The sequence below is a fragment of the Gavia stellata genome, chromosome 1, assembly GCF_030936135.1.
Source record: "Gavia stellata isolate bGavSte3 chromosome 1, bGavSte3.hap2, whole genome shotgun sequence".
NCBI classification, from domain to species: domain Eukaryota; kingdom Metazoa; phylum Chordata; class Aves; order Gaviiformes; family Gaviidae; genus Gavia; species Gavia stellata.
The window spans coordinates 1,112,505-1,128,082 of record NC_082594.1 but is presented as its reverse complement, the minus strand read 5'-3'; the positions used below and the strand labels follow the sequence as shown (position 1 = coordinate 1,128,082).

At 51.4% G+C, this 15,578-nt stretch overlaps 1 protein-coding gene across 1 annotated transcript in view; it reads left to right on the top strand.

Moving 5' to 3' along the window:
- Nucleotides 1-15,578, top strand: part of CLPB (ClpB family mitochondrial disaggregase) — an 86,478-nt gene that overhangs the window by 40,986 nt on the left and 29,914 nt on the right. The window contains exon 7 of the mRNA XM_059827626.1: nt 12,050-12,147. Within this exon, the coding sequence (XP_059683609.1) occupies nt 12,050-12,147 (98 nt within the window). The remainder of the gene's footprint in view (nt 1-12,049; nt 12,148-15,578) is intronic.

Here is a 15,578-nt window from a genome sequence, read left to right as displayed (position 1 = left end):
ACTGTCCTAATCACGGACCGCCTTGCTTTCTACTTCCCATCTTCAGAAATCCCCTTTGCTTCCAGCTCCTCCTAGAGCCAGCGTGCAGGCTGACCAGGCTGCTCCAAAACACCCTTTGCCTCCGTCTCCCTGCGTGGGACCCTCGGTGTGACTCCGGCACTGGTCCCTGTTCTCATACCAGCGCTTCCAATCTCTTGGACTGGGATTGATGGTCTCGGAGGTGCGGAGAGGCTGAGTAGCTGAGGTCACGGAGCACGTATCTGGGGAAGCTGGGAGCGGAGCTCGGGTCTCGACTCCAGCTACGTCTCGATGGAGCAGCCTCACCGCCTCTGCCGCCCTGAGAGACTCCAGCACGCACGCCTCGGTCTCCTGCTCGAGTCTCCCTTTAAAACATGAGCGATCGAGTCAGCTGAGTGCACACATCCCTAATTAGAGGGGAGAGAGAGAGAGGGGGAGAGGAAGGAAAGAACCGACATTTATGAAAACATTTTAGCTGAAGCTGCAATAACCTGGACTTCTGAACTCGATTTGCTAGTAAATTTAGCACAGTACATTTGTTGGTAATGCTCCACGCTCACCTATTTGGTACAGTATAATTGCAATTATTGTGAATAGGATGAAAGATGGGTAAATGAATTACAGAGCCAGCATTACAAGGGATGGTCTTTTGACATCAGAAAGTGAAAGTGCTTGTGGTACCCTCAGGAAAAATCAGGTTGTAATTGTAGCTGGCTTTCTTGTGTTTGAATTCTGCGTGATATGTCTTGGAGAGTTTTCAGTTGCATCCCAGATGGAAAGGGCTCTGTTCTTACAGAGAGAGGGTGAAGGACGTCACTAGACGGCTGTGGCGTCCCAGGCCCCCGGCAGCCAGCGCGTGATGGTGAAGAGGAGATACCTGGGGCCCGATCACATCCTGAGAAGGTGACATCGTTGTTTCGCTGCGCTCGGTGGAGTCGCCTGCGTAACCAAGAGCAAAACTGGGGAAACTACGTGAGAAACTGAGGAATTCAAGCTGGCGGAGGTCTGCTGGGCTAACCATCTCTGAATAGGAGGTCTTTCCTAATGGATGGACCCCCAGAAATTTCCAGTTAAGGTTCAGATGCAGCTGTACAGTGACTTTAAACCTATTGAATTTTTTTGCTTTGCTTGGTTCTCCGTTGAACCCTGGAGACTGATCAGGTTGATAAGCGCTGCCCCGGGGCCCAAGGCAGTAGATGGTACGCTCGAAAAGCTCCCACATGAGCTGGTTCCCTTCGAAAATCATTTCATTTATCCTAAAGTTACCTTGGCAGCTTTTCCTACCTCACCCTTGATCTCTGCTGGCTCTGCCTCTGCCTTGAGATCAGCCAGGGCTTCGGGAGGAGCGGTGGCGCAGGTACGGCAGCGCCAGCCGACAGGACAGAGCAGCGCAGGAGCCAGGAGTCCCTGTGGTCCACGGCTCCCGTCACAAATGCACAGCGTGTCTGCAGGGGGCTGGGGGAACGTGTGTCTTTGTCTTGAAAGCCGGTCTTGTTGCAGTTTGGTTTGGGGAAATGAAAACCACAGGCTGCTCTGTCTTCACTGGGGTTTTTTGCCTCACATTAGATAGGAACCTGTTTGTCTTGTGAAGAACAAGGCTGTAACTCAGCCCTCGTGAGCAGAACCAGGCCAGTGTGAAATAATAACTCTGCCTTTGCTGTTCGGGATCCTGCCGGAACGCATGTAAGTGGTCAGCGCTCGTACCAGGGGATCATCCCTGCTCCCGCAGAGCTGTGTGCTCACAGATTCCGTGTTGCCCTGGCCCCGGTGTCGGAGGGAGCGCGGCTAAGTCCTCCCCTGCCAGCGCCGCAGAGGACACCAAGCCCTTCCTCAGCCCGAGGCGGCAGCGGGGTGTCAGGGTCAGCATTTTCGGGGAGTCACACGCGTGGTAGCTGCCCCCGGGTGCTCTCTCCTGGAGGTTTGCTCCAGGTCTGGCGCCTGCCATAACACATCCATCCCAGGCCAGCTGTTGTGCAAGAGTGCCTGAAATCCTCTCTCCCTCTCCATGCTCATATTTACAAGGGAATGTGATAAATTCAGTATTGATTCCTTCTGTTGCACTGTAAATTTTGCAAAAGATGATTAAATAGTGCAATAGAGTCTGCAAGCGCCATGGCTCAATATGTTCTGGGCCGGCGTATCGACCCCCTCCATCCGACGGCAGCAAGTTCCACTCCCAGCCGCGCCAGACCAGTAATTAAAATCCTGTGAGACTGGGATTTAGAAACCAATCATATCACAGCATCGAAGCGTCTAACATCCCACCGTGGCGAGAGCAATAAGCGTATAAGTGCAAGCACATTTATGTCCGTGTCGGAGTGCTTAAGAATAGTTTCCCCATAGGGCAGGGGAGCAGATAGAACCCTCTCTAAGTGTTTCTGGGCACAAAACTCTACAGTGACATAATGTTTGCCATGAATTTAATGGCTCTGCACACATGTGTAGATATATAGAGAGAGGATGATTCTTTAGTTTCCCTTCCCATACTGTTACCTTACAAACAAGGATACGGTGGATTGTTTTCACACCCGGGTATCAAGTAGGCATAAAACAACTTACACCCACATCACAATAAAGCACGATTGAAAGGAGCATGTTTTAAAAGGCACGGCAAAGAATAAAGGTTTATCTGAGCCCAAAATAGAGTCCAAACTGCCCGAGCCTTTCCATGCTCTGGTCCTTCCCATGCATTGCTGGAGGAGATTGTGTTTGAAAGCGGTTTGAATTTAAGCGCCTGTGCAAATTGAAAGCAGTTTGAGGTAAGACGTAGCTAATATTCTTAACGTCTTGAGGGAAGCCTTTTTTTTCCTGAGATATGTCAAGTCTTGCGCACGGAGTGCAAGAACTTGCAAACCTGACTCCCCTTCTTCATCCTCATGATCAGGTCTGCATCTGAGCAGTACATGCAGTGCTGCGTCAGGCACGGGGGACCTTTCAATATTTAGAGGGGGCTTGTAAGAAAGACGGGGACAGACTTTTTAGTAGGGCCTGTTGTGATAGAACAAGGGGTAATGGTTTTAAACCAAAAGAGGGGAGATTCAGACTAGATATAAGGAAGAAATGTCTTAGGATGAGGGTGGTGAGACATGGCCCAGGTGGCCCAGAGAGGTGGTGGATGCCCCATCCCTGGAAACATTCCAGGTCAGGTTGGACGGGGCTCTGAGCAACCTGATCTAGTTGGAGATGTCCCTGCTGATGGCAGGGGGTTGGACTAGGTGACCTTGAAATGTCCCTTCCCACCCAAACCTTTCTGTAATTCTGTGACGAGCACTGACCACGGTGAGCCCCTTACCAGCTGCCCTGGTCCACAGAGCTGCAGGAGGGAGGCTGCTGTGCCATGCCATGCCGTACCATGCCGTGCCAGGGATGCACCAGCAGCAGGACTCTTGCTCAAAGAAGCACTGCTGGAGGGAACGCTTCTGCACTGAGGCTCTCAGAAGGCAGATCCAAAATAATGTATTTATATTTAACACACACGTTAGTTTATTTTTTTCTCTTTCTTCTTCTATAGCAACCTTCCCATTTGCCATGCGTGCGAACTGTTTTATGCATTCGAAGGGAAATACAGTCCTCTACTGTTATTTTTCTGGAGGGCAGGTTCTGGTTGGGATTGTGGCTGTGCACTGGGCATACCGCTGCAGAGCTCTTTGTTTTCCAGAGTTCTACTGGGGTGACTGAAAGCAAATTTGGTCGTTTTGTTGTATTTTGTAATTTTATACTGGGGTGAAAAATCTATGGGCAAGAGTCTACCCGTAAAGAAGGGCGACAGCCATTGTCCCAACGCTGCACGGCATAAAAGAGATCGAGTAACTGTGAAGGGCTTGTTCTGAGCTTAGAAGAGTGTTCTGCAATTCATACCCTGAAGCATATAATGCTGTATTACGTGGTGCTGAGCACACCAAATCGCCTTCAGGACACGACGTGTCTGAATAAGGAAGTATTGGGCTGAGTCTCAGGAGATCTGCGGTGCTGCTCAGCCCTGCCAGCAGCTCGCTTTTCTAGATACTCTTCTCTCTCTTCCGTCCTTTATCGTGCGCATCTGCACAGCAAGCTCCTCTAGGCAGGTCCTGCTTATCCTGGTGCCTAAGGGCGCAGCGATGCAGGACCCAGCACGGCTGGAGCACAGCTCATCCCACCACGTCCCTGCACCTCTGAGAGCAGCCGGGAACAGCGCTTGGGAGGAAAACTCAGAGCAGGACAAATGTCCGGCGCTTTCTTCTTTCCGAACGAATTCCCGCTTCCATTCAGCAGCAAGTTAATGTTTTCATCGAACTGTTCATGGCAGCTCCAACGCCTCACGCCCGATTTCCCGGTGAGGGTGGCTCCGTGCCTGTCACTGCTTGTATGGAATTCAGATTGATTTTTCCACACGTGCGTTGGTTTACGTTTATTATCCAAGTTAAGTTTCGCTTGCCAGCTCATTGCTATCACTCAGATGGCTCTGAATAAATGGGTATTGGTAGTCATCTTTGCCGTGTCAGTATTAGTCCTCGCTCCAGTCACTCGCAGATGGTCCAACCCCACCGGCATCAGTGGATGCCCTTGGACAGCTTTCTTCCCCTGTGGACACTTGCTCTCCTGCAGTGGATGTGACAAGACGCGAGTCGTTAGCGCTGGTGGATAATTTGATGCTTGAGCCCCTTCTGAACTCCTCAGTGGAAAGTCTCTGGGTCTGGCAATTTGTTAACGCTCAGTAATGTTTTAAAACTGTTTCTGCTGACTCTTCAGCTTGAGGCAGTTCCTCCAGCATGTCCCTGTAAGAGGTTTGGCGTGGGAGCCTTTCCGTGGGAGCGGAGTGCAGTTTTAGCCGTTCCTCGCGTCGTCTCGAGCCCTCCTGCTTCACCTTGGTCACCTATGGAAACTCGCCTCCTCAGGCTGACTTCCAGCTTCTGATAGGGCTACAAAGAGGTTCTAGTTTTCATTCCTGAAGCAAGGGCTTCTTTTAAATCCTTTTTGACCTGTGGTTTTTACATTTATCTTGCCAGAGCAAATGCTCCGTTGTGTTTTCCTCATCTGGACGCAGCCTCCAGGCTTCGAAGGAAGGGAGGGTGGTTTATTCTTAAGATCCTGATTTTTCTCATTATAAAGACTTTTTATTAAATAGCATGGGTTTCTTTAGTCTTTAACATCCATGTTTCTGAAAGTTTTCTGCTGGTGGGCTGCTGCTGTATTTCTGGCAAGATCCCTGCGCTCCTCTTTCGGAACAAAGCTCCTTGGCAATGGGTTCTTCGACGGGTTTTGCTTGTAGCGAAGTTAAGCAGGAGCGTCTGTCCTGCTGCAGCCTGGTGCTTAGGAGCTGAGGTTTTGGAGAAAGTCTTTTGCTCTGTCCAAGCCTGAATTAAGGCTTGCTTCTTGTCCCGTGAGCTTTCTGACTACTTGCTTCAGGAAGTGCCTCTTAGTCTCTGGTTCTTTCCAGTTCATCAATTTATCAGTATCATGCTTTTTGCCCTTGCAGTCTCTGCAGTTTTTCTTAGCACGTCACGTCCTTCAGTCTTTTCAGAGCTGTGATTCTGCATTTTCCCTACTCAGTCAGGACATTTCATTCTGTACAAATTCTGCGTTACTGGCTCGTACAATCAACTTACCTTCTTTTTGATTCCAGTCTTTAATCACTGCTCCACCAGTGAGACTTATTCCTTCACTGCACTAGAGTTTATACGCCGGCATTAAAGCATCCTGCTGTTATCTTCCTACCTGCTATTATCAGTCTCCTCTGGCACCTCTGGTCCAGCTTGCACATCCTAGTTTTGGAAGCACACGCAGATTTGTCCTCAGCCTGGTTCACGAGGTTTGTGAGCGCTGGTTAAGCTGCGCCTCCGCGAGGACCTCTCCTTGCTGTTTCTTCCCTGCCCTTGTCAGCATCTGCCCTTCATGTCCAGAGCTCTGGATGTTTCTGGTTTAGAGGATCTCTCCTTTCCATGTAGACTCTCTCCGCTCCAGAAACTTCTAGTTCCTAATTAAGTCCGAACCCTTCCTTCCTACATCACTTTTTCAACTGTGTATCGAGGCACCATCTCTCTGTTTGGTCGTGTATGTGTTAAAATTTATTACAAACCATGCACAGTCATAGTAGTGACTAAGTAAATATATTGAGAACAAATCCTCAGGAGATGGAGGAGTTGCCAGCTTGGTCAGTTGGGACCAAATGTATTTTTAATGCAGCCAGATGCAAAGTTGTGCATGTTGGGAGAGGAGTACAGAGTGGTATCGACCCTTGGAAAGTGGAGGCTCCGGAAAGGATGCGGAGTGACAGCCGGGTGAGCAGGAGCAGGAGGAGGCACTGAGAGCTGAGCCACACCGAAACGAGCCCGTCCTAGGCTGTACTAACAGGGGAGCAGTCAGAGGGCGAGAGGGATTTTAGGAAGGAGAGGCAGGACAAGAACTAATGCATGATGCTGGACAAAGTCATACTGGAAAGGCTTCCTGTGCTTTGTACAGTGCTAACGTTTTTAATGAGGATGTTACGAATCGCTCGTGAGTGGTTCTCATCGTTCGGTGCAACGCATCTGCAGTTACCTTCTCAGCTGCATTTGTAGCCCCCTTAAAGAGGGAAGCGAAGCTTGTTTGGCCAGACCTGCTTTTCATGCAGCCCCAACCAGTGTGGATTTTGCTCCTGCCCACGACATCTGTAGTTTACTTCTTTAGCAATGGCCTGTATCTCTAGAAGGGCTTTTATTTCCTACCTTCTAGCGTGGCAGCCATTTGTGGGTTTTGTTGATACCTTTAGCATCGCTTCTGTTCTGCACCTCGTCGTTTCTGCGCCACGTTGATTTCTTCCCCCCGCTCCCCGTGGGTTGTGCATGTTGCTTTGGAAAGGACAACCGCTGTCCTTGGAAGAAAGTGGGTCCTTAACCACAGCCACGCTCCTTCCCTGGGATTGCTGGGATTTGGGGGAGCTGCCCTTCCTTGAGTATTTTCATTCGCTCTTTTCTATCTCCTTTTTTCCTCCTCGTTACTTGCTTAGGTGATTTCTTCAACTCGGTGAAAGTACTCGGATATGTGGCTGCGTGCGCGCGCACGCGGAGCTGTGTACAGACGTCTGTGGGTATGGGAGAGGTCAGAGGCTCGGGACCTTGCAGCTGCTCACCGTGGTGGGGGCTGAGCATCGCCGCTCAAGGCGGTACAGCCGAGTGTGGCCCAGAAGAATTATTACATCCTTGAGCCATACGTTGCCCTTAAACATGCTGAGCATTTACTCCTGTGGAAACTAATGTTTTCACTGGAGGGACCAAAGGCAGGATTCTCCTCAGCGTGTCAGTACGTTGAGATGGTTTGATCTCTCGTACTCTCACAGGCAGGGTAATTAGCAAATGCCACCAAGTAGGAGGAGTGGGGCCGGATGCTAAATCATCCGGAGTATTGTCCTCAAGTGTGCCCGCAGCTTCTACTTCCACCCGGTACCTTTGAAAAATCTTGCTCTGGGTCTTCCCGTGATGAGATTTGAGGGTATTCCCAGGGGATCGTATGTGCACATTGAAATTCAAGCATGTGGGAAGATTCATTCGCTGTAGTGGCAGGGGCAGGTCTTCAGCGGGAGCTGAAGGTCGTTGCCCAGCGAGTGGAGCAGTGCCCTGTTATGTGTCTCTTGTATTTATTGAGACATCAGGCAGGAACAGGGTGGTAGGATCACGGGCTGGGGTGGCTACTTTCATGTTAATGTTGTATGTTAAAAGCTGCTTGTGAAATATGTGTCCTATTGATTTAAAAACAGGTTTGCGTTACTGGAAAAAGGGGTGATCATGCTAATTCAATCACTGAAGGCTCAGGAGGACAGAAGTCTTTTTATATTACTTTAACTAGCCATGTGGAGCAATAATAATGTCATTCCTTGTCAAAGCTGATGGCTGATGACACTGTGTAATCCCCAGCAGGTAGTATGGGCTGCTCCCTCCTGGTCAATCCCAGACTATGTTGGTGTTTGAACAGGGCCACGGAGAGGTGGAACTGCCGTGGCAAATTGCATTTAGCGCACCGGAGTTGTGCGATTTGTCCCAGTGCTTGTCTGCTGCTCGGAGCCTCCCTGGTTCAGGATGACAGCCGCTCTCTGTGCCCATCTCCAGCATCCTCAGCAGCGTACCCCACTGTGGGCTTGGGGATTTCCAGGCTTTCCTTTCTGGGGTTTAGTTTCCTTTGACAAAAAAGTTAGTTTATTTTTTTTTCCCCCCAGGGGAAGCTGTGGATTGGGTCCTGCAGAGTCTGCTGCAGGGAGAGGGGCGCTGCCCGAATCCTCTCCAGTCTGCTGGAGCACAGGATGGGCAAGCGGGGCTGTGATGGGTCCAAGGCGGTGGCTTTGGCAGAAGGGGTGCTCGCTGAGCCTGCTGAAAGACCTTGGGGTGCTCCGCGGTGCGGGGCAGAGTGATGAAGCCTGCAGGGTGCCGTGAAGAGCAGGGCTGAGTGCCCCGGAGGTCCGTGATCTGAGTACCATCCATCCCTCTTGCTGTGCCGAGGACGGGCTGAGCCCAGCTGCCAGCTGGCTGCCTGCAGTGCCCAGACCCTGCCTGTACCTGTCCTGCCCAAGGGATGAGTGTGCTCAGGCCCTTCCACTCCGGAGAGGCTCAGAGCTGGGGCTGAGCCTGGTTTTGCATTGTGGCCATGCTGACGTGTCAGTGTAGGCTCTGCAGCCCTGCCAGCGCCACGGGCAAGGCTGGGCTGGCCGCTCTCCTCACCGGGAAGGGTCTGATGAGGACCTGAATGAGTGGAGGGACCTCGAGGAACCCTTGCTGAAATGACTTCATGGTGACTAGATAACTGCTGTAAAAAGATGTCTGCAAGATCAGTCCCTGGTCGAGAACCTGACGTACGAAGTTAGCAGCTCTGCTTCTGGGAGGCTGGAGACGGCTTTGTACTGGGGAGAGCGGCTTTCAATGACTGAAGCTGTGCTGTCTTCTGCACCCGCGACTTGCCCAAGCGCTTGGTTGCCACCTTCGCTGTACCATTTCTTCAGGACACAAACGAAGGAAGACAACAAGATGTCAAACATTTTGGCATCTTGTCTACCATACTACTACTTCCCTCCGGCTCTTCTGCAGATGGGACCTTCAGAGTGGCACCAGGACGTAGACCGTCGGGTGCTGGTTCATAGCAGCTGCGTCCTCTGTCCCCAAAGCAGCTCCTGTTGAGTGGTCTGCAGAAGAGAGGCTCAGACCCAAACGCTCCGCTGGAGGTTACCTCTGAGGACGCCCGAGAGCAGCAGTCCATGCAGGAGTTTTCACAGCATCTGCCTGCACCGTGCAATGAGGTCCTCACACTTTCTCCTTTCCTTGCCTCAGTGCTCAGGGCTTTCCCAAGCCTCTCCGTGTCCGGTCTTTGGAGAAACGTAGTTCTCTGGGTGTGCATATGGGTCACTGATGCTGCTGTGAGCCCTGTTCTGTCTGTCCAAGGTATGAGACTCGTTCTTGCTTCAGCGGGCTTGTATTTGGCTACGAGCCCTGAACCATATCTCCACTCCTCTGCCCTGCCAGGACAGACCGCGGCGGAGGACGGAGAGCAAGCACCGAGCTGCGGCAGGGTCCCAGGGCTGCTGAGCTGCGGAGGACGCAGGGATGCTCCTCCAAGCCCTGTGCAAGCCCCGCGAGCTCCTGGCATCCTCCTCTCCCTCCTGCCATCGCCTCCTCCTCTCTGCCATCTCCCCCTCCTCCTGCCATCCCCATCTCCTCCCTGACGGCAGCGGAGGACCCGGGTACCAGCACCCGCCGTGTCACGAGCTCTATTGACAGTTATCCGGAATCTGAAGGAATTCAAGACAAATTGTTAAGAGGATGGAGTTAATAAAATTTGAAAAATTGAGGCCTGTCACTCTACTAAACTTTTTTCGATACCGCTGACAGAAACATATTTCCCCAATGAGTGACCTTATGCAGCTGCTCCAGCGACGCGACGCTGCGCGGATGCTGGGAGTGAACCGGCGTGCTATTTATCAAATATTATAAGCCAGGGCCTCCTAATATGAGCAGGGAGGTGCGGGAGGAGGCGACGGACTCGCACAGCCCGAGGTGTTGCCCAGGTGTCGATCTCCAGCTACAGACAGCTAGTGGGAGGTGACAAATTGCCTTCTATTAAGTCTCCAAAGGTTGGCGTCCCCTCCGCCGCCGCTCGAGCCAGCTGCCGGGGTGGGAGAGGGCAGGGGAGGAGGTGGGGATGGGGAAGGGGGTCAGGCCGGGGCGCTGACGAACCGGTCGCCACTTTTACCTTCTATTAGCAAGCAAAGTGACACCGTTATTTATTGCGGCATAATATTTTATTGCTGCCGGTACTCGAGGTTGGAATCGACCAGTTGTAGGAGTCGGGTTCTATCAATTATTGCAGCAATTAGTCAAGTCGTCAAAGCCATTAACAGGGGGATTAGGCCAATATTGGATAGCCATTATTGATAGATCCAGGGGAAGGGAAAAGCCAAACAAACCCTCAACCTTCATCTGAAATGAGAGCAGGCCTAGCCTCGAGGATGTCATCATTTGGAGAAGCCAGAAACCTTGCCCCCCTCCTCGCTGCACAAACCAGGGTGGGTTTCGGCGGGGGGGTGCGTGGGAGCACTGTCTCTTTAAAAGATATTGAGTGGCCGGCCTCGGCAGTGTATAATCTCACCTGTCTCGATCATATTCTTTATTTGCAATGACAAGGCTTGCAATAGAAATTACTCTGTGTCGAATGTTTATGGAGCACATTTTTCATTCTGTAAGCAAATATAGATCCCTGATGCCAATGCTTAGAAATGGCTAATCTCCCCGGCTCCCGCTCGCAGAGTCCTCTCACTTCTTTCATATATTATGATTGCTGCTCGCTTTTATCGAGCACTCCTGGCGCTCGACGCTCCCCTGCGTTGTCGAAGCAGGAGCTGCAGCCTGCTTGGTGTGTGCCAAGGTGCCCGGCTCGCTCCCGTTGTTTCCAGCGGGATGGAAGATGTTTGCCAAGCCTCTCTGCAGAGCGGGGATGCCGTAGCAGTGCCCAGGCTCCCGTTTTTCGCAGTCGTGCACAGGCACCAGCAGCCCGCCCTTCCCGGCAGCTTGTCGCCGCCGTCCCCTCCGTCGTACAGGTGAATGAGCCAGACCTAGTGAGCAGAGTAACGGGCTCTTCCCTCGCCAGGCTGATTCTCAAGGCTCTGTAAGCGCTGTAGCTCTGAAACCGGTGGGATGGTCAGCTAAAGCACCAGCCCGAGGGGTTTGAGGCCGATTTGAAGGTTCATTCTCGTAACCCTTGGTGTCTGGTTGGCGACAGCAAGCTGTCGCGGAGTGCACCAACATTAAGTGCCAAGTCCCTCTGCCTTAGAGAGATCTCCTGAGATGCCAAGAGCCAGAGATTAATCCTGAGACCTCGCCTGCATCGCTGGCTATTCCCCAGTACCCCTCTCTCCTGATCTCGGACTGCCCTGTCCAAAATTCCCTCTATATACTTCCCATCACTGCAACTGGGACCAGTTGGACTATGCGTGTTCTTCCCCAATCCAGCGTGTCTGGGATGGGGACGGAGGACGGGCAGCTCTCCCCGTGAGGGTTCGTTTCTATGAGGGTGCCCATCTGACTCCCTCTGGTTCAGTCTTTGGGGTTTGTTGACTTTTTTTTTTTAAATTAGATTCTGAAGGAGTGTGATTTTCCCCCAGAAGCCCCTCCTGTGGCTTAGGGTGGCAGCTGTTTAGCCGACTACAGCCATCTCCAGCTCCAGCTTGGAGTAACAGAGAGGAAGGGTAGCGTGTCCAATTGAAGCCGTAATGGTCCCATGTGGCTCCCACAGGATCGGGAGCGGGTGCTTTTGTGAAGCTGTATTTTCTTCTGGTGACCATGTGCTCTCATCCCCCACAGCAGCTCTTCCCTGCCAAGCCAATTGTCAGCAGTGACAATTCCTTTTCTTCTTCCCGGGACACCCCTGCATGTAACCGCTGGTTGTACATTGTCCCTTTCCCATCCAGATACCCTTCGGAGCAAAGGTTAGGAGGGGACGCCGACTAGGACGGGAGGCACAAGATGTGCTTCCTGCTCATTCTGCCCCAAGACTGAGCTCCGATCCCCTCATCTTATTAATTTCTTCCTGCCATCAGGTGCCAACCCCCTGCAGAAGAACGAAATGGGACATACGCCCCTGGATTATGCCCGTGAAGGGGAGGTCATGAGCCTTCTGAAAGCGTCGGAGGCGAAGGTGAGCCCGCGATTCAGGTGACTTTGTGTTTCCTTTCCCTCTGCAAGAGCAGTTTTCACGAAGACCTGGTGCACGTCATGGAGGAGCGCCTTAGCACACCTGCACCTCCATGCTGTTTCGAAAGAGGTCTGTAGAAATTAATGACATGATGCATAAGGGAAAAAAAAAACCCACTTCTGAAGTCTTTTTAGCTGTGCCCATCTTCTGCGTTAACATTTCTTCCTCGCAGTGGCCAGCACAGGAGCAGTAACACTGCTCTGTAACCCCTTGGCAAAAATACAGTAACATCACGGGATTGTTTTTACTGTATTTTCTGAAATTCCTGGTAAAAGAAACAGGTCTGAGAATCCACAGTCCAGCTTGGGCCTGGGATCCCTGCATTCGCGAGCACCAGCCTGAGGCAAGACACCCATTTCTGCTCTCTGGTTGTGACGTGCCCATCCCATCCCTTCAGCCTCCCCGGCTCCTTCCGTGGGCTGGAGCCCACCGTGTCCCGTTGGCGAGTCGCTGTTAGAAGGTATTTTAAAGAGGGAAAAGAACCACGTTTGCCGGAGCGGTTCCAAGAAAAACCCCAGGAGTAAGTAGGTTGACAGAGTAGCAGGTTTCTAGGCAGCGAGGGATCTGCAGCCTGATGTCAGGGATTTAAAATTCCTGGGTGTGAAGCCTTACTCGAGTAGGAGCAACTAATTATCAATCGGTAGGAGAGGCCGTCACAGCATCATCTCTCCGCGAATCTCAGGTCAGACGGGGTGTGAAAGTCCCCCCGGCTGCCCCGCGAAGCGGGGGTACCGCTGCCCCCAGATTGCGAAGGCAGGGGCAGAGGAGGCCAGCTTTGCTCGTGGTTGCGGACTTGCCCTCTGATGTTGTGCACCTCAGAGTTTGGTCTACAGGTTTGGAATTTGAGCTTGGCGTGCTGGAAAACCCGAGGTTAAGAACTGGCCCATAAGTGGAAGATGAAGGGAATTAAAACTGTGTCAATTACTGCATTTAGTAGATATTACCATGAATTAAACCTGCCAGGCAGTCAAAACTGCTGTACTGTCTGTGCTCGCATAGGAAAATCCCTGCTCGAGCCGGAGTTCCGAACCACATTCCCGAATGCTAAACCTCTTTCCTAAGCGGAGAGACGGTGATCTTTCCTCTTGGGCTCTCCGTGCTCCATCATGGCAACGGAAAGCCTGACCGTGGCACTCCTCTGCAGAGCGGACAGCTTCTCGTGTTAGCCAGAAGCAGTGCCTGGTCGCTTGGACAGCTCTCCGAGCAAGCTTTAAGGAAGAAAAGTTGAGAATAAAATACTTGAAATCTTCACAAGGAGGAGGTGGGGGGGAATTATGTGCCGGGTAAACCGCCTCTGGAGTCCAGCATCGGCAAGGAAACCTGCCCCTAACAGTTGGAAAAGCTGCGTTGGTTTTTATGCTTAACTAATAGATGGAGGAGAGAAAGGGAATATATCTATAGAGATGTTCCTGATGAAAATGATTGTACGTGTATATAAAACATAAGACAGTCAAGCCAGCTCGTGATGAATATTCAGCTGGGGGGGATACGGTGCTCCCGGGGTTGCATCCACCCCAGTATCTGCATTCCACCGAGAGTCTTTGAGAATTTATTGCTCATTTTAATCACTGCTGGAGAATGAATTGGCAGAACTATTACTGGATGGGTACATCCCATAGATTTTATTTACATATCCTTGTGACAGAATAACAGGAGTTTTCATATGTATTTTTAATTTATTTTGATTTCCTTTATTGTTTAAAAAAAAAAAAGAATTCTGTGTGTGCTCTCCCTGTGCTAGACCACACTTGCCTGGCGTTCAGGACTCTGGAGCTGAACATTGCTGAACAGTCTGGTGAAATTTAAATAAGCCGTCATGTATCTAGGGCTAAAAGGAAGGGAGGAGCCCTCAAAACTAGTGTCTTCTGTATGTAACTGATCTCAGCTCTTCCAAGTCTTTCTTTGCCGTTCGACTCCTTTCCCCTGGTGTACTGGGCGCAGTCAGATCCAGCCAGTGGTCTCTCCTGTCTCCGTCGGTGGCTGCCAAAGGATTTTGAAGGAGCGTTTCAGCCAGGACGAGCACGCAGTTGCCCTTTCCCCAGGCTCCCTCCTGGCAGGCGGCGGTGTGAGGACCTCCTGAACTGGAGCTCGTGTCCCCTTCATCACAGTGAGTCGCCTTTGATGGACCTTTGGAAGAAAACAAACATCCAGCCGTGGCTCAAGCATAGCCTGCTTTTTCCATCCAGAACATCCTCAGGTTGTTGGTTTAAGCCTCTTTTATGAGGAAAACGTCTTCTTTTGGTTGTTTGCGAAGTGTCTGTTCATTAAGCCACACACAACCCTATATGTAGAGTCAGGAGCAGAGCAGCCTTGCGGTGAAAGCTGATTTTATGCTTTCCGTAAACCCACAAGAATCGCCTCAAGACGGCGTTTGCCCTCCCTGCGGAAGAACCACTCTCCAGATCCCCAAAGGCTGTCGTAGCTTAGTTCATATCCCTGGCATGTTCTGCACCTGACCAGAAGTTTATCATCCTGCTGTCCTTTAATCTTTTAAATTCCTTTTCCCATAAGGCGAAAGACACTGTCCCCTCCACCTCTGCAGGTATTCTGCAAAGTTTTGGTTCTGCTGGTGCTGTGCTTTTGAACCTCTTCCCTCTGAATATTTTCCCGTAAATGCAGTCACGCTTGGGAGGGATGCCGTGCTGGATAACGGATAACAAAAGCCAGTGAACACAATTGCCGTGCCCATCTTGGTTACAGGCAGCCAGCTGTTATTATCTCAAGGTGAGGTCTGCCAGAGCATGGATAGAGTGAGTCTTTTATTAAAAATTAACATCTCTCATGCTTTTGGCATCGCATCAGGAGAACCTCTTAGCCCAGGTGAGCGCAGGAGTTAGGTTGCCTTCAGCGCGAGAGCAGAATACAGCTCCTTGCATTTCTTTCAGAGCACGTAACACCGCTGTAATCCGCTTAAGTGCCCGTGATGTGCCATAAAAGTTTCATCAGGCGAACAGAAGATCCGTTGTCAGAGGGTGCGGACACAGTCCCCACCGGCACCATTTTACACCGCAAACCAGGAACGGGCGTTCCTTTCTCCGGCTGCTGTTTTCCTCACCACCGACGCTGAGGACTGAGGTCAAATGCAAACAAGGTCGAAATATCGGGCAGAGATGTCTGACAGGGGCGAGACCCTGATACCAAGATAGCCGGGAGGAGGTGGGAGAAGCTGGATGCGTACCTGCGCAGGAGGATGGAGGGGGGAATGGAAGAGAAAGGAGAGGAAGCTTCTGCCTCATGTAAAACCCAAGATTGGCCAGGCTTTTTGTTGCAGGCTGTATCCCAGACTGATCTAAAATACGTTTTTCTCGGTGGATTTTTCTCTTTCCGGTGTCCCCTGCTCAGTGTGGGCTGTGGCGGCTGCTGAGGATGCTCCG